Consider the following 27,886-nt stretch of genomic DNA (forward strand, 5'->3'; position numbering starts at 1 on the left):
ATACATACATTCACACAAACATATTAGAATAAAATATACAATTATATTAGTATGTTTCTGATTCTACCATAGATTTAAAAAAAATTATATTTTTCAGTGATGAAACAAATTAATTTCACTAGATTTTTACTTATACTGTTTATAATCAAATACCAGTCACATTATAAATAATTCTGCTTATAAAGATTTTTTATAAGGCATGAGGCATCAACACAATCAAAAAAGTACACTAAAGAAAAAATCAAATAAAATTTTACACTAATCGCTTTTAAATTATTCCATAGAAAAATCCTTTCAGATGAAAAGTTTCTTCATCAATCATTCAAAATACTGCTCCACTCTGGCTAATAAATGTACAGAGGTCAGAAATTTAAGTGTTATAATTTCCCCTTGGTGGCCTAATCATGATTACAGTGAAGATATTTTAGTAGACACGAAACTGCAGGCTGAAAGAGATTTCTTTTATAGAGAAGTTTACTATTGAAATATTATGTGTGGTCATAGAATGCCCAAGACAAACTGAAGCCTGCATTAAGATTCAAACCTTTCAAAGTACTGAATATTAAATAAGTTAAATCTCTGGTACTGGACCATTTCTGATAAATAAACATGAAAAATCGCTTAGTTAAAAACCGTTTTGTTAATGTATTGAAAAACAACGGGGAAATAAATCTTTTATTATTGTAATGAAAGCATGACTTTAACTTAATGTTACAGCTGACAAGCAGAATTTCCATGACTTAGGAATTAAAGTTCCCCAATTACAATTAAGTAAAATTCTGTTTCTGTCCTGCATAAGCTCAGGCTTATTTGTAACAAGATGGGAATACAATAAATGTTTGTTGGTAAGTAGACATGTTAAAACAGATTTTTCATTTTGAAAATCAAAAGTATACAAAATTATCAGCAATACAGATTACAAAATACACAGTGCATATGATCATGGTTGTACATAACTTTTAGAAGGAAACATCTCACAATCTGGAGGTACTAACTGAACAGTTTTCCTACCTTCAGACTTTTTCTGTGGGGTTACTTGTTTTGTATTATGTACACCAACACCAAACCACAATAAATTAACATGTATAGACTATAAAACATCCCACAGGACATGCTGTGGTGTTTAGTTTTAAGACCCCAGTTATATAAATCAAGAGATCATTTAAATAGAATTAGAGCTTCTAATTTTCTTATGTAATGTTAATCACTTTTCTTTACTGATCATTACAATACCAATAATTTCAGTATAAAAAACAAAAAACTTCAATCATAAAACCAATCAAGTGAAAAGTTTCAATCTCTTCACAGTTTATATTGCAACTTACTTTTAGTAATCCCAGGGCTAGTGCTGGAAGCTCTCATCTTCTTGGTTGATTTTGGTGTCTTAAAGCTATTATCACTATTTGGTGATTCCAAGTTAAGCCTTCTTCTAACAGCCTATTAAAAACAGATGTTTAAATATAAATTTGTAACATGTCTGTACATTTGCACGCATCAGAAACACCAGAGTCAGGAGCTAATGATAGATGACTATTTAGATTCCATTGTTATTAATTTAAACAAAGCAAAGCAATAAAATTCACTGAGCAGTAATAGTAGAAGTTTAGGCAATTTTTATGCACTCTTGGTAAATTTAACTGAATTATTACTGCTACATTCGGCCTAACCTCTAAACTTCATTTTTTAAGAATTTAGTGAAAGAATTAAAAGGAATTAATTTTAGGTTAAAATAAATTACCCCACATTCAATCACAATCACTTCAAGTAAATGTTTTGGATTACCAACATCACGACCTATTATAATAATAATAATAATAATAAAAATATGGGATTTATACTAAATGAATAACAAATTTTATTTCTGTACAGGAATTTCTGGTTTTAGAAACTGCAAAGTACAGAATTATTAATTATTATAAAAATGGCAATAAGCAATATAAATTTATGTTATAATTAAAATAATTTACAAGAAAAAAATTATATACAATTTAAAAAAAAAGATAAAAGTAATAAAAATGTTTGTAATAATTGTTCCTCAGGGAGAATGACATTTTTTTGACATGAATTATACACAGTACTATTAGAATGAGGGCTAGCTGCCAGCCACTTTACATGTATATATATTATACTCATACAATATTTTCCTTTTATTTATAAATTTAGGCTTTATAAATATAATTTTATTACAGTAGTGGTTTGTAAACTTTTATTACAAAATATATGTTAACACATGAAATAAAGTTTATTTCTTTTTTAATCTTGTAAGTTTTGTGACCCTGTAATTTTATTCTTTCTTACAACACAGATTGTTGTGACCGTGTATTGTACTGTCCAAGTCAATTCATATTTAGAATGCTTTCGTTCATAATGTAGGACTATAATCAACACTCAACTTTTCATTTTTCAATTCAAGTACGATATAATATCTATATCGTCAACCTATTTTATAATTAAAATGTGTGTATTAATTCATAAAAGAAATCACAGGGCACAGGCCTTATTAACATTCTACTTATTTATGTGTTGCGGAAATAAATAACAATCAACTTCAAATATTTTCTACATCCATTTCAGGAACCAGTATTTGGTATAATGTATTAGCCACGCAAATGAGCATGGCAAGATTTGCACAATATACATCACATTAATTAACATTACTAACATATACCAGAATCTAAGTATAAATACAAAGAGATGTGCACATGCTATAAAAAAATTACTTTTTAAAAATTGATATAATTTAAAACTCTTACAGAGTTTTAACCTATATTTATTAAATGTAATGATAAAAATCACATCATAAAAATAATAGAAAATCACACAAGAAAACAAATAAAACATCACATTAATTGACATTCAATGGCATGTGGGATAAAACTATTGCAACGAATGAGGATATTAAATAAAGCCCAAATTTTACAGATTTCACAAATTTATATTCAGATCCATTACAAAATATTTATGATGAATTAAGGCTTAAAATACACTAAATACGGTATTGCAAGTTAAAATTGATAAAAATCCTCCACAAAAATAAAATCACATGGTAAATGATAATAGGGAAAATAAGTATGTGCAAATGGCAATGTAAGTTACAAATTAAGCAATTATAATCAGAAAGTCATATCACTTACAAGCTATAAAAGGGTACACAAAGATGTTGTATATCTAATGTGCGTTACACAAAAAAAAGAAAAGATTTTGATGACTGTAAATTACTTTATGTGTAAATTTCAAAAGAAAGTTTAGAATACCCTTTTTGATAAAATTATGACACTGCTGCTTATAACATCATAAGCCATTTAAATCTGAACACAAAATAACAAATTTCTAAATCAGTTCTCTTGTTTACAGTAGTACATTTCAGGGATTTTAATGATTTTGATCTGACACTCATGGTGAGTATGACCATATAATAACTGTCAAGTATAATTGCTTTAGATGGTGTGCTGAGAAGTTTCAGGCGCATACGTTTAGTTAGTTATTGGTGGCAATCAAGTAGACATTTTCTAAAAAATGGAAAAATTGAAGTTTGAGCTGTTGTAAGAAGTATCAGTTTTAAAAGGTTAGGCCTGATGGAAAAGAATTAGATTCCACTTTAAAGGATCCCCTTTGTTTCCAATGGTAAAAAAGCGGGCTGCTGAATTTAACTGCGGTTGTACACCCATTCAAGATAATGAATGCTTCGGACATAAAAAAACTGCTATGACCAACCAATTCACAAAAATCCACAATTAAATGATTGCAAAGTGTGAGCTGGTTGACAGTGCAAACATCTTGACAGACCATGTCCACTACATTTTACACAAAGTATTAGGTATGAAAAGTTTTCCACTTGAAGGGTTCAATGGTTTTTAACTATCTATAAAAAACACATTTAACTGAACACTTCTAGACAGTGTTTAGACTTATTTAAACATGATTCTGCAGTTTCTTTGAAGTTTCTTAACAGTATATGAAACATGGATTCACCATTGCACATGAGACCAACCAGCAGTATAAACCCTGGGTGGGAGTAGGTGAAAATATACCCAAGAAAGTGAAAACTGTCCCATCTTTAGGTAAAGTCATGGCTATGAGTTTTTGTGATATTCTGTTAACGTGATACTCAAGATGTCTCAAAAAAGGCAGAATCATCACTAAGGAGTATTACGGTTAACTACTGGGGGATTGGAGGGTACTATTCATGCAAAACATCCATATCTGCCCAAAAAGGAATTGCTCTTTTACTACGATGATTATGTGTCTGCACACCTGTCTTGGGTTTGTTGCTGTAAAACTCAATGATCTATGCTTCGAAGCGGTTCCACATGAGCCATATTTGGTTCCCAGCAATTACTTCTCAAAACCTGAAGAAATGGCTAGCTTGACAAATATTTACTTCAAATAATGAGGACAAGGATGAGACAATCACTTTTTTTGCAGTATTGGGCAAATTGCATTTACATTGAGGGCATTAAAAAGTTGGAAAGTCATTGATCTAAATGTATCGAATTTGAAAGTGATTATTTGAGAAAAATAAAAAAAATTGTTTTCTTCATCAGGCCTAGAACTTTCCAAATGACCCTCATACTTGAATAACATAGCACAGCATACTCAGTTTAACGTTTTTATATTTTAATTAATCTGTGCTTTTTTTCTACACTGATTTCTTGTGAATTTAAAAAAAATAAAACATACTGCAGTTTCAAATATTTTCTGTATAAGAAATCATATATATAGACTGATCGAAATAACTAATTTAGAGGGGAAAAGAAATTGTTACCTGTTCTTTTATAAGTGGAATGGTAAATGGGCTTATAATAAATGTAAAAAAAAAATAAATGCGTAAGCGGTAGGTAGGGGTTGATGGAGGGTTGAAAAATGGTATTATTGAGATTTCTGGCAAATTTGCTATTTGCTTGTTATTTAAGACACAGATAGGTACACTTTCATAAAGTTTAGTCAAAATTAAATTATTTTTGCGGAAATGAAAATTAAAAAAAAAGATTTTTCGCATTTTTCTCAGAAATTTTGAGGTTACGTTAAAAAGTAACTTCTACAAAAGTTGTAGATTTCTGCATGATTACAACTTATGTATAGGAAAATTTTTTTCAACCTCCCCAAATCACCCCTCCACTCGCGCATTTATTATTTTACGTTTATTATAAGCCCCTTTACCATTTCCACTAATAAAAGACCAGGTAACAATTTTTTTTTCTCCAAGTGTAATTCGGTTGGACTAATTCTCATGCTAAAAAATTTAATAAAATTTATGTACAGTAAGAAAGTTGTTTTAGGACTTCACACAAAATATAATTTTTCTTTAAAACTGCACACACTATTAAATAAATATATAGGAGGGTGGTTCTTTATCCTTCATTTAAAATAAACAAAATTAAAATGAATGTTTCAGTTATTAAAGTGTAGCTGTAAAAGTTTATAACAATAAATTAATTTTATTAAAAAATTTTTATCTTCAATATCATTGAAATGAAAAGTACATTTTGGTTCATAAACAATTCTAAATGTCACTCTCTCAGTGTTCCTACCATGATTATGGACTAAGTCAAAATCTTTATTAACAATGATTTTATTTTTCACATTATTTTTAAAATGAGATTAAAAAGGAGGAAATTTAATTTTATTTACTGTTTAAATATTCTTTCCAAGTGTTCATGTTATTCCTTCATCAGGCCCATTTAATTACTCTTCTGGATACGAATGAAGGTAAGTGGATGTTTGATATACAGTTTTGTTGGAGGTCATATCGGATATGTAGCAAGAGAAAAACTCTGTGAAAAATAAAAAGAATAGCTAAATATACAGTGAAAATTGTTTCAGTTTTATTTGAAGTAATTTCTAATTGTAACAAAAATTTTTCAAGTAATCCAATTATTTCTTCTTTTTTTTATTAACTATTACTACTTTAAGTGTTTAAATTAAACAGAACCTCTACTACAAGAATTGAATGTAAGGTAAAGGTCTGTAACCTTAAAATTTGTCCCTTCATTATTTATAAAGGAGTATCTGAATAAACACAAGTGATTTTTTTAAATGTTAACTATTTGTTATCAATTCATGGTTTTTACAAAATGCTAAATAACAAAACCCGTGCTGGCTTATTATATTATATCTGTTTCAGATATAAATGTTGAACACAAAGTCTACGAGGGTCCTACAATATTCTCAAAACACTGTTTTATTACTTTACTGGCTGACACAAAGGTTTAGAATTTTTCCCAGCAGGCTAACTGAGACGTTTCCATTCCCTAATCTGACGTTTGAATTCCGGCTCAAAATGTGAATCCAAGTTTCACACCACATGTTATTATGGTATCTAAAAAAAATATTACCTTCTGCTAAAAACACTGTTTAAGTTCCATATGAAGGTGAATTCATAAATATTAATTAACTATTAAACGTTTTAGAAATTTATAAAAATTTTCTATAATAAAATAAGCATTTTATTGTGGTTATGACTGAACCTTTAACCAGAAAGATAAGAAATTTTGTTTATAAAAGAAATAATTAATAAAAAGGATGATATAAATATGAATTCCCCAATATTCTGATATAGATTGAGTTTGTATCAGAAGTATGTACTACAAGAAAATTCTTGGTCAAAAATTTTATTTATGTGCTGAAGAAATATGTTATAAAAATTTGATTAACTTTCTGTGAGAATAATTTAATCTGGCAAATTCAGAATATCTAGCTAATTTTCAAACAACAGAATTAAAAATGTTATATTCTATAAGAAAATGTGATATAAGGTTCTCATCCTATATTAATTTTTTTATAACATTTAGTCTAATGCACAACTTCATTTGTAGTTTAATTTGTATTATAAAATCGTTAAATTATTCAATTGTTACTTTAACCATTAGATTTTATCTTGTAAATACTCGAAGCAAAATGCTTAACAACAAAATATTATTTATACCATGTTCTTTTAAAAGGACAACTGAGTCATACTATTGAGTAGAGTAGTAGTCTTAATTTCATATATTTACACATTTTGAATATCTTTAAACAAATTTATTCGCTTAAACATTAATTTAAATAGACATTAATTACTGTAAGACTAATAGAAAATTCAAACAGACTCGATCTTAATAGTTTGCAATTATTACAATCTATAATTAAAAGAATAACTTATTCTGAAGCGATTGTATAATACTAATGCAACTTAAATTTTAAGCCGCTACCAAATAAAACACACCTCAAGTATGAGCTCCCTTCTCCAGAATTTACATAACATGTCAATACATTTGAAGTGTCTAAAAAAACATAAGCTGGTTGCTTAACAATTCAAAAAATAAAAAATAAACAAAAATAGAAACTTACCTACTTATTGCCTACATGTTTCAGAACCTTAAGACTAATTTTTTTTATTTAAGCAATTTACCTGTGGTAGCCATTTTTGTTATGGTGCGCACACCTATTATTGTGTTTGTAAGGGTTTATGGAAAATATCACAACTAAAAAACTATTGGTCCTGGAAGGATGAAACAAAAAGCAATTTAATCACATTTTCTCAAGGTAAATGTGGTTTATTTACCTATCTCTCTCTCTATGACAAAATTACAAATAAAGTTGAACATGAAAAACTGTGAAATTTCACTTTTGGTAATTTTTTCAAAACATAGGAATGACACAGTTTGGATTATTTTTTTGTATGTAGATATATATGTTAGTAGTTTTACCATAAATAATATTAATGGTGATATACTTACCCCAAAATTTTTCAGAATTTTTAAAAACCAATTTTCAAAAATTCTGTGAAAGGTCACAACAGAACTGTCCATACAGGTGACTGAGTTTTGACAAAAACCTTTTTTTCATGATATTTACAAATACTAGTGACATGAATTTACACATAAAAAATAAGTTGTTGGTTTTCATCACAAAATTCACAAATTTTAATGAGTTCTTTTGGCACTGTACCATACACTGCTTTATGTGAAATTACTTGAAAATAATGTAAATATTTAACAGATTTTAAAATTTGCAAATATAATATTAAGTAAAACTTATTTATTTAATAAACACTTCCCAACACAGGATGAAATTTGAGACAATGTAACGATGTGAACAGGTCACTGACTAACGACAGACTGATCAGTCTGTAACTGCACAGCTAAATCATGCAACAAGCATAAATAAGCATGTTGCAACATGAATTTTCCTGACGAATGGAAATGACTAAGCACCTGTTATAACATGAACACTGCAGTTTAATTATTATACAAGTCTATTTCAACTATAGTAATAAGTATAAAAATATTAAAGTGCCACGAAGACAAGAAACCCCCCAGGAGCACTTATTTAGTGAGTCAAAACGATATCTCTTTCAACAGGTTTTTCATGATTTTTAAGATATAACTTTTTTATTAGTACAATACACAAGAAATGTTTTTATTTGTCATAAACATTTACAAAAACACTGCAAGTTGTGCAAATCTGAGGTTTTTATCATCAGCCCCATCAGTTATTTGAAGCCAAAATTTGAATTTTTTTAATAAAAATTGGTTTTCAAAAATTCTTAAAAATTTTGGGGTATGTATATTACCATTAATATTATTTATAGTAAAACTACTAACATATACCTACATACAAAATAATAATTCAAACTGTGTATGCCATCCCTTGTCTTTTGAAAAGATTACCAAAAGTGAAATTTCACAATTTTTCATGTTCAACTTTATTGGTAATTTTGTCATAGAAAGAGAAATAGATAAATAGACCACATTTACCTTGAGAAAATATGATTAAATTGCTTTTTGTTTCATCCTTCCAGGACCAACTTTTTTAATTATAATTTTTTCCATAAATCCTTACAATCACAAAAATAGATGTGTGCACCGTAACAAAAATGCCCACCACAGGTAAACTGCTTAAATAAAACATTAAAATAGTTTTAAGGTCCTGAAACATGTAGAAAACAAGTGGGAAGTTTCAATTTTTTTTGAATTGGTTAAGCAACCACCCTTAGGTCACTTCAAATGGATTGATTCCCAACAGATTAGTATAATTGTTTATAAATTTCCACTATGAAAGTTTAATGAATCTTTTTTTTTTATTAATAATTCCAAGTAATTTAAAAAAATTACCAGTAGACAACATAACAGAAAATACAAATACTTCATAATTTAAAGAATGGTAAGCGATTATGAATTCATCATCACCATAATCATCTTATGTTCTGCCTGGCAACATGTCTCATGCCACTTTTGTCTGCTGTTGTCCTTCTTGTAGTTTCCACCTTCACCTTACCTATTAACTTCGTAGTTCTTCCTTCTACTGACTCTTCCAATGTGATTTTCAAGAGTCTACTTCCTCTAACCACATGTCCTAACCAGTTTTCTTTTCTGTACTTCCTGCAAAAGTGCACTTTCTTTTTAGTGCTGTTCATTACTTCCTCATTTTATGTTCACTTACTTTCTTTATATACATAACTCACAAGTCTTAATCCTGTCCCTCTTCCTCATCGTCAATACTTCACTTCCATACAAGACAATCCACATAAAATTTGGCTAACCTCTTCCTTAACTCTGAGTCTATACTTTTACTATATGCAATTTCCTATTTCTTACTGAAGGACTATTCTTCCTTTTATTTATATTGCGTTCTTCCATTCCAGTCCTCTGTCACCACAGTCTCAAATTTTTTTATTTCTCTATTCTTCCTTCACTTTCCTCTTTGTTGGTTTTAAATTACTTTATCACTGTATTACTTTCCATTACTGCAAAATAATCTGAAAAAGCTATCTCATTTTCTAATAACGCTGCAAGTTTCATTCTTCTACTGAAGTTCATAAAAGACATTACAATTATGTTTTCTTAGATCCACAAGCCAAATCAAGGAGTTATAAAATTATTAGAGATTTTACAGGAAAAAGTACTGTTTTCACTTCTAAAGGAAAAGTCTACAGGAGGTGATAAAAGAATCACAATTTTATCTTATCTATAATTAGTCACACAGCATGGATTACATTGATGAAATTAGAATACAGATAAAATATACTATTAAAAAAACTGGAAGTTATAAGGACAATTCAATTGTATCGATTCTAATTATAATGGTAGGTGGCAAGAACTTAGTAAAATTTGTTACGCTTAATAACATCATGTAGGAGAAATTTACAGGTCATTCAAGCATTTGTACAGAAAATTTAAGTGATGTTAATGTTTCATTATCTTAATTTACTATGAGTGAAAATACTATAATACTATAAGAGTGCTATGTGAAAATAAAGAAGAAAAGATAACCAAAGGATGGTTAGATTAAGTACTCAAATCCCACCTTTACAAGGTGGGATTTGAGTACTTAATTGTTAAGATAATTAAGAGTTAAACAAGTTGAAGTTGAAAGAGATAATTTTCTGCCTGAGCTCAAAATATATATACTTGGATCAAAATTTGATCAAAACACAAGTGTTTAGATTTCCCATTCTTTAATGGGAAGATTTTATTTTGTTAGCTTCACTACTCAATCCTACAGTATGCGTTTTTGCTTGCTTTCATTTTTTTAAATATTATTGTACAATGTTTTTCTAATTAATTTTTTTTCCTTTTCATTTATTTTTCACTTCGGCAATTTGATGCTATGTTTTTATCATATTTCAGAACTGTGTTAAAACTTGTAGATAATAATTAGATGTAGAATACTTGCATTCAATTAAATTTTTATTAAACTTTTTTTAAAATTAAATAGCCAGATATTATACCTGTAAGTAAAAAATGCTAAATACACTTCATAAATTGAAAAATAATTCAGTATTACTTTGAATTCTGCATATAAGGTAGTATCTCTATCGCATATATTTCAGATTCCTCATCTTTCTATTCTTTATAAATCAAGGTGTAGTTCAAAAGTAAGGGCCGATAAGTTATAAACAGCGACTGGCAGCACTGATTGGTTCAAACACGTGCAGGAGCTTTAACTGGTCTGTTGGCATGTAACCACCACATTACTGCCAGTTCACTGTTGTTTGCCTTTGAGACAGTGTTAAAATGAAAGTGGTAATAACAAATTCCACCAGTTGTGAAGTTCAGTAAGTGATTAATTTCTAAATGCAAGAGGGCAAAATATAGCTGAAATTCACCCTAATTTGTGTGAAACATATGGACCTACTGCAATGAGAAAGGAAAGGTGAGGCAATGGTGTTGTGAGTTAAAGGTAAGCCGTTCAAATGTTTATGACCAACAGAAAACAGGCCTAGCGTCTGTACTGACAATCTCGTTAAACGTATAAATGCAAAAGCGAGAGAAAATCGTTGTTTTACAATTAGCAATCTTTCTCTAGAATTTCCAGAAATTTCAAACAAAACGATGTTGAAGATTGTGACTGACAATTTAGGCTACCGTTAACTGTGTACACGATGGGTGCTGAAGTGTTAACAAGTGCTCACAAAGATCACAGAATGATAACTGCATGTGCTTTTCTTGACTGCTTTAACCAAGAAATAGACAAATCTTTTCCCTCCAAATTGTCACTGGTGACAAAATGTGGACTTTGTATATCAATACTGAGATGAAATAACAATGGCAATTGTATTCTAGGACCAAAGGTGTGCTCTTTGATTGATTCATGGAACATCCATCAAATCACAAGTCTATTGCGAAACACACTTTCTAAACTGTGTCATGCCATTCAAAACATATGATGGAGAATGCTGGGATCAGGAATAATTATTCTTCATGATAATGCATTTCCACACGTGGCTGCATGTATAACAGAAACAATTCCATTTTAAATGTCAGATAAATTATATAATGCTGTTTTCTAAACACTGAATAATTTTTAGATTTAATTCAGTGTGATTTGTTTTTTAATGTTTCTAAAGAATGTTAGTTAAACAAACTTGATTGGAAAAAATTAAGATTCTGTTTAGCAGCAAACAGAAATATATTGTTTACTTTTTGAACATTAAGATGAATAACGAATTATTGATATTATTTTGAAGAAATTAAGAGGCATGGTTCAAAAGTTGGGCCAACAAAACAAGAACATTTGAAAAAATAAAAAATTTATTAATGGTTTCAAATTATTACCCATTTACTTTACTTTTCTACATAATCACCATTTCATTCCAAACACTGTTTAATACCGTGAAACAAGCTTTTTCACACCCACTGCATAAAATTCTGCTGCCTGTGATCGTAACCACTTTTGCACAGAGATTTTCAACTCTTCACTTTCCTTGAATCATTGAGACTCAAGCCAATTTTTGAGGTGTAGAAAGAGATTGGTAGGCACTGGACTCAAAATTAGGACTGTAAGGAGGATGAACAAAATTTTTCCATGGTCTCTGTTATACATGCAGTTGCACGTGGAAATGCGTTATTGTGAAAATAACAATTCCTGATCTCAGTGTTCTGCATTGTCTGTTTTGAATGGCACAACATAGAATCCAACAACATTATTTTTGGACAATATTTAGATTCCAAGTTAATCCCCTTTAATTATAAGGATGCATTTTAATTATAATACTACATAAATACTCACAATGAAATAGAAGGACTGTTTTTCAAGTAAGGTCCAACTGACTGTAGCTATGTAAGTTTTGTATAGCTGTTAAAAACGCAAGCACCCTGGCTCCCGGCATGTCTTGCACAAATGCAAATGCCATTTGCAGTCATAGCATCACTGTGTATGGTTTACATTGTGAAGTTGAAGTGTTTCAAATAATTAAGCAGCCTGCTGATTATGAAATAATGTGGGGATTTGATTTTTGTATGGACATGTGTTATTGTGAAGGATACAATTCCACAAGGAACATGTCAGTAGCACATTCATCATCAGATATGTGAGATTTTCAGGTCTGATTAAATAAGTGACAACAAAGTGCGTAAATAAGCAAGACTGTTCAAGGACGAGTGGGACAATGTAGGGCAATGATGAACTGCGAGACCAGGCTGACCTTCTGTAATCACAGACAACTTGGTGCACAAAGTTAGCGCAAAAATTCATGAAGACTGGCGATTCACAATTTCCATTGTCGCTGAGATTCCCACAAGTTTCAAGGTTAGTGCTACATGAAATCGTTTCTAAAATCTTGTAGTTAAAAAAAACTGTGCTCGTGATGGGTTCCCAGTTTGCTTTCTGAACCCCGAAAAAGGAAAATGACTAGTGCTTTAATATTTTTACCCATTACAGTGAGGAAGATGAACTTTTGGACCACAATTTCGCAATACTAGCATCAATGCCGCAGATTCAACAATGTCAACAAACAAGCAACTGAGTTTTGGAATAGACATGGTGTTCTGCTAGTCAATTTTATATCCAGGGAGAACAATAAACTGAGTTGCATACTGCAATACCTTGATGAAGCCTTGGTGAGCCATTCAGAATAAGCCACATGGCTTAATGTCACTTAAAAGTTTTTTGACTGAATGACAATGCACAATCTCATTCTGCTGCTCAAAATCTAGAGTTAATCAGATCTTTTGGATGGGAGCTAATTAAATGAAGTTGCACCGAGTGATTACAATTTGTTCTGCTACCTGAAGGAGTTTCTTGGTGGTCAGTGGTTTGACACCAATGAAGTGAAAACAATGATTCAAGACTGGTTGTCTTCACAGATAGTTGATTTCTATGGGGTAGGCATAAACAATTTAGTAAAAGACAGATATTTAAAAAACAAGATAGCTATGTAGAAAAGTAGTGTAAAGAGTAAAAAAAAAAAAATTTTTGACAATATCTTCACTAGTTTTGTTTGTATTAAAAAACAGATCTTACTTAAATAATATCCCTAGTATATACACATTCCTATCTAAATTCTTTGAATTCCTAAACTTCTATAATCTTTTGATTACCTGTGGTAGTTATGGTACCCGAAACCAAAGGGAAATTGAGAGTTGGCGATGTATAAATCAGAATTCTCACATCTAATATTTCAAATATTTTATAATTCAATAAATGAGTATAAGATTTACGAATACATAAACAAAAATAAAAAAATCATAATTGTTAAGTGCATGATGACCTGATGTGAAACAAGAGCTACTCCTGAAATTACCACAGCTATTCTTCAAAACTATTAGTAACTGGCAAGTGAGCACTGTTTTCTTCATGCTTGTATCACAGTCATAATTAAGATTAGTGGAACAATAATGTATAGCAAAAAAATAATGTATTCTTTTCTGTCATTAAATAGGACACTACTTGACATCAGAAGAAAGATTACCTACCATAAACAGAAATTATTCCATCATAATTTAAATTAAACAACACTTTCTTAAAAAGTTTTAATTTGAATACTGCACATACTGGGATGAGAGACTTAATCATGACAGTTACATGATACAATAGATTGTGCACTTTCAATTGCAAGGCACTTCATCCAACATATCAGCAATAATGCACAAATGTAAATACAACTTACTAAAAAGTTATTTCATATATAAAAAAAAAAAACATAATAAAATTTCAAAGAATTATTTGGTTATAACCTGTGTTCTTGGAGGCTCGACAGGCGGCCGTTGCATTATCTGATTCTGAGGTGTCATTCCATACTCGTGGTCGAGTAAGTGATATGGAGATGGACTGGACGTAGTAGTTGACTCAGGAAAACCTTCCACAAAAAAGTAAATATTAGAATTTTATAAAATTCATTCTTTTATTTCCAGGCGAAAAAAATTTTAACTACTTGCAACAAAACCCAAAACTAGTTGAATGAAAGGCTTCTATATGATGTTACCACCATGGCATCTGTCAAAAATATCAAAATAATTATATAAAATTGTGAAACGTTTTTTAAAGAAGCTAATTTAAGGGGGTGATTTTTTTAATGACTAGTGATAATATAAGCATTACCATAATGTAGTATTAGAAAAAAGGTAATATATAATTTTCCCCCTTGTTAATTCTGTTTTTTAATATTATGTGGCACCTGAAAAAAGAAATTGTGCTTAATTAATTCTACACAATTATTACTTTGAACAACAGCTCTTGCAAGGTTGGGTATTACATACATAACTCTGTAACGTACAAAATTTTTAAACAGAAATATTTTTCACTTACAAATTTTCGTATTTGAGAGTAACGGAACCAACCTACGTATATATTCAATTTCCACACCTTATTCTGTCACAATTTCAAACTGGATACTAGGTAAGAAAATAATTTATTTTATTTTCTAGAGCAAGCAATGATCACATTTTCAATTAATAATCAATGATTTTAAACTTTTGTGTTATTTTGGGATAATTGCCTATATTTCTGATACCACATTCTTTCTTTGTATAAATTTATGGCAATTTTATGTAATGGGCTGCAAGATTACTAAACATACAAATTAATCAAAATACTTAGCCTGAATGTAGTCACAAAACTTCAAATCACTTGAAACAATCAAAATAATCTCACAATTATAGCATACCTGAGAGTTTTTGTTGGCAGTTTATATTATAATTACAGGAACAAAAGATTAATTTTTTCTACCTAAGCAAGCATATATCTCTAAGTTATTATAATGAAAATAACAACACATCAATCATGAGAGTTGTTAAAAAATGTCTAACCTAAATGTGGATCAGAAAGGGAGTCAACTCTAACAGTATCTGGGTACATATTCTTCAAATATGCTCTATAGGTTAAATTATGCCCTAAACGATCGAGCTTTTTCTTTTAGGGTTAGGGCAGATACTCCCCGGGAATAGGTTAGATTAATGCTGAAATATTTGTTCTTGAAAGACAGATTCCAATAAATGTTAAGGGATATTAAAGAGACACACTGGATACGACCTGAAACATCCCATTCAATCAGTCATGGAGTCTCAGAAAAGTTTTTATGTTAGTAATTAAAAAAAAAGGGGAAGAAAAAAAATATATATATATAATATATAGAAAATTCTGTGAGCTGTACTATCACGCAGTTCTGCCACAAAGGTGATGACAACCATTTAGAGAAGTGATTTTTTTTTTTAAGCAAGTTGACACCTGGTAGGGCTATTTAGAAAAATATAGCTAAAAAATGACAATATCAGTGCAAAACTGATCTGCACACCAAAAATATTTTTAAAAAAACTTTTTTTTTAATAAGTTATGTCCTAAAAACAAAATTCCATACTGCTGGGAAAAGGTGAAAAAAGTATGCCGTAAAAGAAATTCTGCAAGTAGCAGAATTATCTTATTGAATCAACAATAAGAGATCGTAAAACAGCCACAAGCAGATAAATTTCACGAATGAAATAATAAATTACTTACAAAAATAGTCAAAAAAGTAAAATTTTAAAAAGTTACTAGTGATAGAATGTTTATACTAACTGCAAGTAATTAAGGAGTTAGTGTAAACGATTACACTACAAATTAAAATTAACTGTAAGTATACTTAAAAAAAAAGAAAGTGCTATACTGGACCATCAACAGATGATGGATCGATGTGTAAACCTGAAATGCCTGAATAAAAATTCTTCACTGAGTGTACTGATAACAACTTCAATAGCAATATACTAACTTTAATGTGATCTGGCTTAATCTAAACCACTCATTGTACTGAGTGACATTTCACAAAATGTGATTATTCAGAACGAATGATATGGACCACAGAAGTCTCCAAATAGCTGAGGAAAGCTGACTGAAGACAGGTATTATACTTCCAAAGAACCTCTGGGGTTCACATTTGGTCCTGAATAATTTTTGTTCTTGAAACTGAAACAATGGCTATATAAAATAAAAATCAGTCGGAATCATTTACAATGACATTTTGGCTAATAAACTGGACTAAAACTTTGAATCCTGAAGACATCACAGCAATGGAACAACAAATATAAATTATACTAATGTAAGAAGATACTGATAACAGAGTAGGTAAAAAACAGTGTTGACAAAGTAATGCATTAAAGTTATGATCAGGAAAGACAATATTTTGAACAACCCTTGTTCAAGTAAGTGCAACAGCAAAAATTAAAATTTTTAGTTTCCCCCCAAAAATGCAACAGTAACCTTCTCAGCAGTAAACTGCTAAGTACTGATGAAAACATAAATTATCAGTACACATACCACAACACTGTGAGTCAGGTGTAGACATAGCACTTGCCGTTCCAACATCCTCCAGAATTAATGCCCTCTGAACACGGGGCATCTGGAAAAATTAAAAAATATTCATTACATATATTTTGTACTTGCAGCAAAAATTCAGAGTAAGATTATAGGCTATTTTAACATAAAAAATAAATGAGAAAATATTTTCTCATTCTTTCATAATATTATATATTGAAATAAACATTAAAAAAGACTTATTCTAATATATTTGATCTTAAAAATAAAGTAAATATCTTCAATTTTTTAAATTAATTAATTAATAAATCTGTACATATTATCAATTTGTTCAGAAAACATTAAAATTTACAAGAAAAACTTTTTTGTTGTAATAAACAAAAATTAAATCAAAATTTGTACTGCACGTTGTGGAACAATGCATATCAGTAATATTGATAAACATTAATTTTGTAATATGAAATTTTCTTTGAGACAGCATTTTCCAGATTTTTTTTTGAAAAGTATTTCATTCAAAAACAATAAGTACGATGATATTAAAAAAATTGATTAATATCCCGAAACACAATGGTTAGTAACCATTCTTGAATCGATCTTTTTAGTTAGAAAAAAAACCTAAACCACTAAAATACAGAATATAAAATTAGATATAAAACGCTATCATAAGAGAAGAAAGCTACGAGTCGACAAGGCAAAGTTCATATTCATGGAGGACCGCAGCACTGTCGTTTTGCTTGGTTATAGACAGAGATGGGTATAACACAACAGTACAGTCCACTGAACAGTGACATGCTTGTCAATCTGTTCTAAACAAGAAATACTGTCTGTTTAAAATAGGTCACTGTATTTTTTGGAAACTGTTAATTTTTTTCCGATTACAGTAATAACACAATAAAAATATTTATTTATATTACTATATTTATAAATTAAATAAATTTAACCTGCAATTAATTACAATAATTTAATTAAGTAAACATTTTCAATAAAACAGCACCATAGTTGATCGCTACAAGTTGGACATAGCTGTGGAATAAAAAAAATTAAATAATATTTTTATATAAATTTATAAATAATTAAACAATCAATATGTCCTTAATACAGTCCATCATCAGTTTCCAAAGAATTATCTTCTGTGATAACCAAAAACACATAATTTCTGAGCTTGACTCAGATTCACTTCCACCGGAATTAATTTCAAATTCGTCTTCACTACCTACGTCTCATCATCATTCATCCCTATATTTATAATTTTGCTTTCAATAGCATCTTCCATTAATGCATCTATTTTCCAGGAAGAATCCATTATCTCCTGAACTTTCGACACTGATCTTTTCCAGTCTTCTGCAACAATTGACGAAACTGCATCTAATGTAACAGCTCTCAGTTTTGTTAATGACAAGTGGGACATACTGTGGTCTTAAAATTTTTTTAAGCTAGATTCAAAATAAATTAAATTAAGTTAAAATCTGGGTGGTAAGGTGGCAATCCAAGCACCGCAATTTCTTTATTATTTAGTATTTCATCTAATTCGTATTGTGGTTCTGGGCGGTGTAGTTTGGTAATTTCTAACAGTCCTTTTTTTGTTAGATCTGGGTAACATATGATAACACTATCATGTGTGTTTGTGTCCATACAAACAGACAATAATATTTAAACAGCATTCTAATCTCATGGTAGAAGTTGCAATTACTTTACTAGTACCACTGGAATGTGAGTGTGACTGTACAGAGCAGTAGTTAATTAATTCTTTGAAAATGGACCTTGCCTTGTCGATTGGTATACCTTCTTTCTTTTCCTGTTTAGCCTCCGGTAATTACCATTCCGGTATTACTTCAGAGGATGATATGTATGAGTGTGTAAATGATGTATAGTCTTGTACAGTCTCAGTTTGACCATTCCTGAGATGTGTGGTTAACTGAAACCCAACCACCAAAGAACACCGGTATCCACAATCTAGTATTCAAATCCATATAAAAGTAACTGCCTTTACTAGGATTTGAATGCTAGAAATCTCGACTTCCAAATCAGCTGATTTGGGAAGACGCGTTTACCACTAGACCAAACTAGTGGGTTTGTCGACAGATATACCAGAATGAGTATATAACACACAAGGTAGACAATGATGGAAAGCTGTATTAAACAAAGGCAACAAGATTTCATCGGCAAACGAAAATATATTTAAAAAATTAAAACTATTTTTATCTTTTTATTTATAAATTCAAATTTATTTAACAAGAAATTATAACCATAAACGACAATATTAAAAAAGCATACACTAAACATTTCACGCAAAGGTGAAGGATGTATATTAGTTTCCTGTAGTTGCCTCAAGGAGCTATGTTTTACAATGGACATCGTTAATTTAAAAGAAAGTAATTCAGACCGATGCATTTAACGTTATACGTACACATATATGAATTATATGCACATGCATAATTATGTACTGCAAAATTAAAATAGTTTGTTTACAATTTACTCAAATATCAGAGACAATAATCCTAGTAGATTTAAAAAGGGCCAGTTAAATTTTTTAACCAAATAAAAACGTAACATTCTTTCAAATGCTTCTTGAAAAAAGCCTTAGGACGAGTAAACCTGGTTGGTCTATCACCTACAATCACTATTACCTATCTATCACTTTAAAATCTACTAAATAACATAAATCCAAATACCATAAAAACTTCTTAATTACCATTATAGTATACTTTATAACATTGTATAATGTAGTATACAATAATATATAGTATAATTCTATACAGTGGACATTGCAATTAATTTTCTACTTTTTGAAATATAGTAGTCATCTGTGAAAGAATATTATAAATCTGTAATGTTAAGTGATGATATGGTGTAACATTTTATTTATTTTCAGCTGAACTTTAGTATCTGAAGGAAAAGTTTATACATGACTGATACAATGGTGTTTTGCTAATCCTGAGTAAGGTTACCCCAATCTTTCAAGAAATCTAGAATGCAATGGTCACAATCTGGAGGATGCCTAGATGCTTAAAGTACTTTAAGCATACAATACTTATCCACAAATCTAACCCTTTCTGTTGTGGTCGATAATTTTATCAGACCAAAGGTAGGTGTGGAAAAACTTCTTGAACATCCATCATGTTTTTTAATACCTGTGCAAGTGGTTAAATTAATAAATACATCCAAGGATTATATTCTCTGTTCTTAGATGTTCAAGAAGCCTGACGTGGAACTAAGGTACCAATTGGGTGAAGTCAGGCTTTCCCTAACGCATACCTACATAAAGTGTCTTGCATCAACGCTTCCCACAATAAATGTGAGAATTTTATTTTTTGGTTGTGTATTGTTGGCAAATACAATCAGTTTTACAGATTTTTACAAAGCAAACACACAACATAGTTATGTAAACACCACCTACATACAAATCTTACTTTTAACTTACAATTGCACATTTCAAAACTAGCAACATGATGGCCAATTACATCACAATAATCGGTTTTGTGTCAGTGATTCCTGGGAGAGTTTCATCATTTGAAATCCTACAATTTGCATTTTAACAGGAATAATACATAGTTAAAAATAAATAAATTTGGATTAGATCTGAACAAGAATCCAGGAGATCTCTAACAAACTATAAATATCAGCTGGTTAATGAGAACACTAAAACAATATGATTGAAAGGTTAGTTAAGTTTCTTTGGCAACTTAAGTCACCTTACTTATTGTTTGAAATTTATAAATTGTAAGAAATTCAGTAAAAATTGAATTTAAATACCTATCATCAAAGTGATTATGTAACATATTCACTGAAAAGCACTTTTATGTATACATCATAGGACAGAATATTTTGGGCGGAGAAAATATAAATTCACATATTCGATTTATTTTCAAAGATGTCTGGTTTGAAAATAATATCTATTAATTAGTTTAAATAAATAAAAGCAAGGATCTACTTTTATACTCCTCTAAACTACCAGAAAACAGTTTCCTAAGCATTCATTTAAGTACCTTTAATACAAACATATTTAAAATAAAACATAAAAAAGGAGCTTACTGCCAATGCTTGTTTACAAGTAAAACAGAGTTAACTGTTAAAAATAATAAAATGAACAGAAATAAGAGTGGACTGAAACAGAGCTGTAGTTGAATATATTATGCTAGATAAAAAACAGATTCATAGTAATTATAACATAATTCTAGTTTTTGAGGTAACAATCTCCCTATATAAAATTAACTAAAAATAAAGATCTGAAGTACAACTACAAATCAAAATTTAAAAAAATTAGGTCAAATAATAAAAGTTAGGTAATACAAAATAAGAAGGCTAACCAGAAATTATAACTTAATATTATGAAACAATGGAAATAAACAATACATATAAAAGCAAGTGACAATATTTATACATTATAAATAAAACAATGCTATTTTGAAATAACAAGAGCTTGAAATAACATTAACAAAAACAATTTTTATGTAATTTATAAAACAATGTTTTGGAGCATTCACACATCTTAGACAATTAAATAGCATGGATTACATTATTACATGAAAACAAAATAATCATATGAGTACAACTAAACCTCTAATAATTTTCTTAAACATGTGGTGGAATTTGTAGCCTAGATATTAAAAAATAAATATATATACATGCCTAAGAATAATAATAAAAAAAAAGATTAGAAAGATTTAACTGATATTTCTCATAAACTGAGAACAGATTTATTGAATACCTAAAACTACATAATGTAAACACTGCTCCTCATGGAATAAAACCAGTAACCTAACATCTAATGTTCATCTATCTAATTCAATGCAATCATTTTAAAGATTGAAGACATCTATTTACATAGCAGTAAACAATAAACTTTTCAGCAGCATAACAATAAAATATCAATAAAGAAAATCAAAATCAAACCTGACCAAACCAAACAGCATAAATATTCTATCTCAGCATCAATTATGCAATAAATGCATTATTAAAAGTAAACATACATGATCATTATTAATATAACACAATATTTCATTATATTCAAAGTTGTAACATAAAACACACAAACATATTTAAAAATATCACAAAGATGTAAAAAAAGGTAAAAATTATGTCCACCATATTTATAACCTATAAGCTCCATGTGGTCCATGCCAACAGTAGTTATTTATAAAATAGTTATAATTACAGTTACTTAAAACACTTTTTGCAGTTTTAGATAAAAACAAAAAGAAAAATAAACTAAATAACCAAGTACACTGACCCAGGAATAAAATTTGCCTTAAAAATTATCTACTTAACCTTGAATTAAAGTAAAAAAATAACTCAAGGAAAAAGTTCAGTAACTTTTAGTAAAGGCTACCTGTATAAATACTAAAAATATAAGAAAGTAAAATAAGGTATTTATCTACCTATCTATTGAAACAGAGATCTAAACAAGAAATAACAGGATAACACTCCCCATAACTAGATCACTTATCCACATTTAATAAACATTCATATATCTTGGATAAATAAATTTATAACACTATTATTGTTATTTGCACTAAAAACCACTCACGATCAGAAAGGACTTTAAAATTACATAATTAAGAATATTTACCTATTAAAACTCGGTTACATGTTTAAATCAAAATTAATTATATTGACTTAATTTAGACATATAGTTAAGCTGATAAAGTTAACTGAACTAGAAATGTGAGACTATCAATTTTCTGATGTTGGTTGTTAGAAAAAAAACAATAACTGATAGTTTGCTAACTAGGAAATTATAGGTACACAAATTCACAATTTGTGTACCCACAAATTTACACATAGTGAAGATACATATATTTTTCTAAAATAAACTCAATAACAATACAAAAAACAAATTCAACTAAACATTAATATAAACTTCAGTACGTTACATTATGTTACAAGATAAATTTTAGGGAAAACATAACTTCATAATTCCCATAGAATGAAATACTTATTAATATTTCTTTCTAAATGTAGTGATAATGAGAAAATTCTTTAATACTTCTAATCTGGAGAGGCAAAACAAAATTCACCCATAAATCACGCCTTAACCCCATTCCCCCAAAAAAACCCAATACAGGGCAAGATTACATTCATACTGCAGTACAAAAAAAAAAGAAAGCCAAACTGAAATAATTATTACATCTAAACTTAATATCTTTCAATGAAAAAGTATATTTAAATCCAGAAGTATAATTTACTATTAATATTCGTTACATTTTTATTAGAAAATATTTTCGATAAACGAAACACAGAATTGCTTCAAACCCGACGACACAATCGAATGAAGACAAACACGTTTAAAAGTACGAAAACATGAAATCTAAATAATCAATATTATTAATCATGGGTAAAAATTCCTCTTAAAAAAAATCTTCAAGTGGATTATTTCACGTAATTCCACGAATACATTACCACAACTTTCGAAGCTAATTTCAGGTAAGAAACAGAACTACTATTTTAACTGCTTATCTAATAGATATTATATTAGCAATATCTATTTTTTATCAGACGTAAAAAAAATCCCAACATCACCTTGTAATGTCGATTTTTTTTGAACACATCACGAATCGTTAATTCGTAACTATATTTCACATCAAAATAAAACCTGGCAATATTTATCAGAAATACATTTAGTTTAAACAAAAAAATTAATTTAATTATGGATACCACAATCTATTACATTTATAATAGACATACCTTAACTGATTTTAAGCAAAATTTAACATGTTCACGTTTACAAAAACGAAGCCGACATGAAGGGACAAGATTGCCTTTTGTTTGGTTTGGCTTCCAAGCCTCCGTCACCGCATAACGACACGGCCTTTAAATCCATCAACACATGAATATATACTTTAGTGAATCAACTCGACTTAATAAGACTAATTTCGAAAGATCATAGCCTCGTCTTAAATGAAATAAAATAAATAACTAACATAAATAAAATAAAAACAACCGAAATGCCATACAACAACTTTCGAACACAGGAGATACAGCCCTATGCAAGCACAGCTGCTCGACCAGTAGCATCGTAACCCAAATGGCGCGAACTCAAAACTTGAAATTCCCGCATAATCACATTTTCCTTGAGCCCTGTACTGAGCACAACGTAACTTCATCACAAAAATACAGGGCCCTAAGCAGTGTTTATTAAATTCATTAACACAAATTATTCATCACAGTCTATTTCTCATTACGACAGCATAATCTACTTTATTGAAACAAAATATAAGTTTTTATCGGATCTACTTCTAAACTGTGCTTACGTCCGCTCGTTACAGAACACTAGCTGAGAGGTTAGCGACGCATAAGAAGTGGCAGTGGCTTGTACAAAAAGAAAAAAATAATTTTCCTAAACTTACATCTAAAGATCAATTCGAATAATTTTGAAAATTTTAAACTGTTGTAAACAATATTAAATATGATTCTTGACTTATAAACATTTTGGATATATAAACTTCACAAATTGATTGCATTTGGCGTAGGAAATAAATAATTTAAATGTAAATAAATAATAATTTCAACAAAATTAACAACTGTTAAACAAAAATTTGTCAATTTTCGTGGAAGAAGGTCTATTTCATATTTTCCTTCATGACCAACTTAGAACAGAAATTTACTTAAACAAAGATTATTTTGGCAAACCTGCAAAATATTCGTTATGTTTATTTACATTAATTTCGTATATTATGGCGGCTGATTGAAGTTTTTGAATTAACAGCAGGTGAAATAATATTTATAAAACAAATATACATAATTTTGAAATTACATTCTAAAAATTATTAATATTATTTTCTCATAGAATGGGCAATTAAAAAATAATATCACTAAGGGGCTGTCTTGTTTTTGATTGTAGCATACCTACTTAAAATGTTTAAATTATTTTAATTTCAAACGTTTACAATTTTAAATAAATTCATGTAATCGTTATAATAGCTTTACAGATCATAATTAACTTCATTAAAAGCAAGTATTAAGGAAATATTTCATTAAGTACATTTAAAATTAACAATATCACATATCAATATCAATATCAATATAATATCAATATCAAATTTTTAACTTACTATTTTATTTTCAGAATATTCTGGAAATACACTGATATAATTTTTAATAAAAAATTTATTCAGTTCACAATAGTTCTTACATTTTTTCCAAACAAATCAATTTGATTGACCTTTACGCATAACCAGAAAATGAGGTGTAAAATTATTATAATACATTTTTCAGGATTAATATTATTGTTTTTGCAGCATCAGCAATTAAAAAGTTTTTATGTTCAAATAAAATTTATTCTTATAATGCTCGATGGCTTCTAGGAAAATATATTTTTTTAATGAAATATTCTTAACTATGAAATATTCTCACCTACCAATTCTGATGATCAACATTATATGTACCTATGTAAGATATTAATAAAGGGAAATTTATTTATCATTTCTAAACGACTGAATGAAGTAATAAAATAATGACTAAGGTTTTAATAATAAAATAATAAATGTAAAAGGGAGGCTATATTAGACAACTTCCGTGATCATGTGAATCATCATGTTCCATATAGTGCAAACAAGGATATGTTATTAATGTATGCCTCCTTGTTTAATATAGCAGAAATCCCATAATCATCACACATCTAGTTACAATGGGTTTTCATTTATTATTTTGAAGAAAATTTACCTTCAGAATCTCATAAATTTCACTAGCTAATAAGATTGTTCACATCCCAAATACTCCACTTATGATTTATGACATATGATAGGATGGTAAGTAGCATATACACTAAACTTACTGAAATTTCCTCTACCTCTTTTGCTCTTAATCATTTTGCTATAAATTTTGTGTAATTTCTTTGTAAATATGTCTGTATTGCTTAAAATTGAAACATTTATATAAAATCAATTATAACTTTGAGAAGGTGGAGCATTTTTAAAATTTCTTTAGAATATGAATGTATTTTGGTTGTAATTATCTTATCAACCTCTCTCTTGGAACTAAAAGTCTTATTTTGACTAGTGATCTGTTTAACTGAGGATCACATGTAAACAGTCAGAAATTTCTTTGTAATAATTAGTCTTGAATTCCATCTGAACAATGATGGTTATCATCTGCACTGCATATGCTCCATGATGAATAACTGAATTCAAATTATGTTTTCATCAGTCAGGATGCTGATAACGAATGAATTTTTGATAGCACTCAAAATGTGAAAATGTTTATATATTTTTTCCTTAATAGTTTTGCAACATAAGATTTAAGCTTGTCCATGAGATATGAAAGTAGAATTTTTTTGCATATGAAAAATTCTATACCTGCCTGCGATTAGAACCCAGAACCACCTCTAGGTAAAGGCTGAATACACTCCCAATCTCAGTGGCAGAGTGTATTTATGGTGTTATCTAAGAAAAACAATACCTGTATTTTCTTATTAACTGAAAGTTATTTTTCGTTATTGTTCAGTGTATAATTAAGAGGACTGAATGGTGTCCATATTGTATAAAAATGTGTTAAACTAATTATAAATGATTTCTCAAATTCATTACTTTTTCAAACACAATCTGTAAAAATTATTTATAAAGAATTCCTGCACTTTAAAAATTCATATTCTATCTGTTGGGTGTGGTCCGTAAGATTATTATCTTTCATAATAACAAACAAAATGTACACGTACAGTTGGCACTGTCTCACAATATTTACCGATTATGAATGGCTTGGGATTGGCAGTAATGCATGTCAATACAAGAGAAACCACAGATAAATTGGTTGTTTAACAATGCAATTTTTGCTGATGAGGCAAATTCCTGGGTCAGTGGCTCAAATAAAATTACTGTCAAATTTGACAGTACATTAAATATTTTGAAGTCAATACGACACTTCCAAAGATAATGTAATTTGAAGTTCAACAGTGTTTTGAGGCATTTATTTTTGTTATGGAAAACCATTACTGGTTAATGGTTAATTACTAAAACATATTACAAGACTTGAATCTTTTCACAGCTGTAAGATACTGGGACAGAAACTTCTTTTATTTTTCAATAACAATATGTTATGATGTATTTCTGACAGGTAAAAGGATGATGAAACATGACAATTAAAATTATTGAATACGGAATAAGCTCATTTTTATAATTATAGTTTTCTTCCAAAAGATCTTTTGGAGCATCTTCTTCATTGTACTGATAAGACTGGTAGCTCTGTTGTTAATAATGACAATTTAAAAAAAAATGTTATGAAATTGTATAATTATGTGTGATAAAATATAGAGCATTTTAATTTTTAAAAGAATTTACTATTCTTCTTTACTGATATTGTCCACTAGAGATTTGACACAATTATGTCAGTGTTTTTTCCAATCCTCAAAACACTTGCAAAAAGCATTTGTTGGTGTAGCCTTAAAGTTCACTTAGCAATCTTTTCGTCATGCAATCTACATCACAAACTGTCATACCTGTCTAGAGAATATATCGACTGTGACAACAGAATGTGTTATTTTTGTCTAAATAATAATGAATTAATAGTGTAGTGAGCCAGATAATTAAAGCATGCAATTAAAAAAAAAAAAAAAATGATTTTGATCACACTTTGTTTGTAATATAATAATATATTAAATCAGTGTTATATGCTTGTTCACTTACTATACTGTATTTGTAAAATCTTGTTCCTATATATATATATATATATATATATATATATATATAAACACACACACATAAAAACAGTTTTTAGAACAACACCCAACAGCAGAATCAAATTTTTAAAATAGCTTCGTAGAAACAGGAAACATGAACAAATATATTTACCATAACATGCAAATTTTGCAAATAGTATATAAAAACTACACAAACCGTACGAAATCTAAAACAGACTAAACATAAAAAACGACTAAAAAACATCTCATGGATTGAATATATTTGATTAC

The 27,886-nt window shown here is 29.1% G+C and overlaps 1 protein-coding gene across 2 annotated transcripts in view; it reads right to left on the reverse strand.

Annotated features, from left to right (window-relative positions):
* LOC142332990 (transcription factor E2F5-like) overlaps positions 1 to 23,992 on the reverse strand; it is a 101,322-nt gene extending 77,330 nt beyond the window's left edge. For both annotated transcript variants that reach the window (XR_012758470.1, XM_075379754.1), the window contains exons 1-4: positions 23,671 to 23,992; positions 16,990 to 17,071; positions 14,439 to 14,560; positions 1,326 to 1,437 (exon numbers count right to left, since the gene is read on the reverse strand). Coding sequence is in view for 1 of the 2 variants with exons in the window: in XM_075379754.1 (XP_075235869.1) it covers positions 1,326 to 1,437; positions 14,439 to 14,560; positions 16,990 to 17,071 (316 nt within the window). In the remaining variant the exon portion in view is untranslated. The remainder of the gene's footprint in view (positions 1 to 1,325; positions 1,438 to 14,438; positions 14,561 to 16,989; positions 17,072 to 23,670) is intronic.
* Between the last annotated feature and the right edge of the window lie 3,894 nt (positions 23,993 to 27,886).

This window comes from Lycorma delicatula, chromosome 12, assembly GCF_047948215.1.
Source record: "Lycorma delicatula isolate Av1 chromosome 12, ASM4794821v1, whole genome shotgun sequence".
Taxonomy (NCBI): Eukaryota; Metazoa; Arthropoda; class Insecta; order Hemiptera; family Fulgoridae; genus Lycorma; species Lycorma delicatula.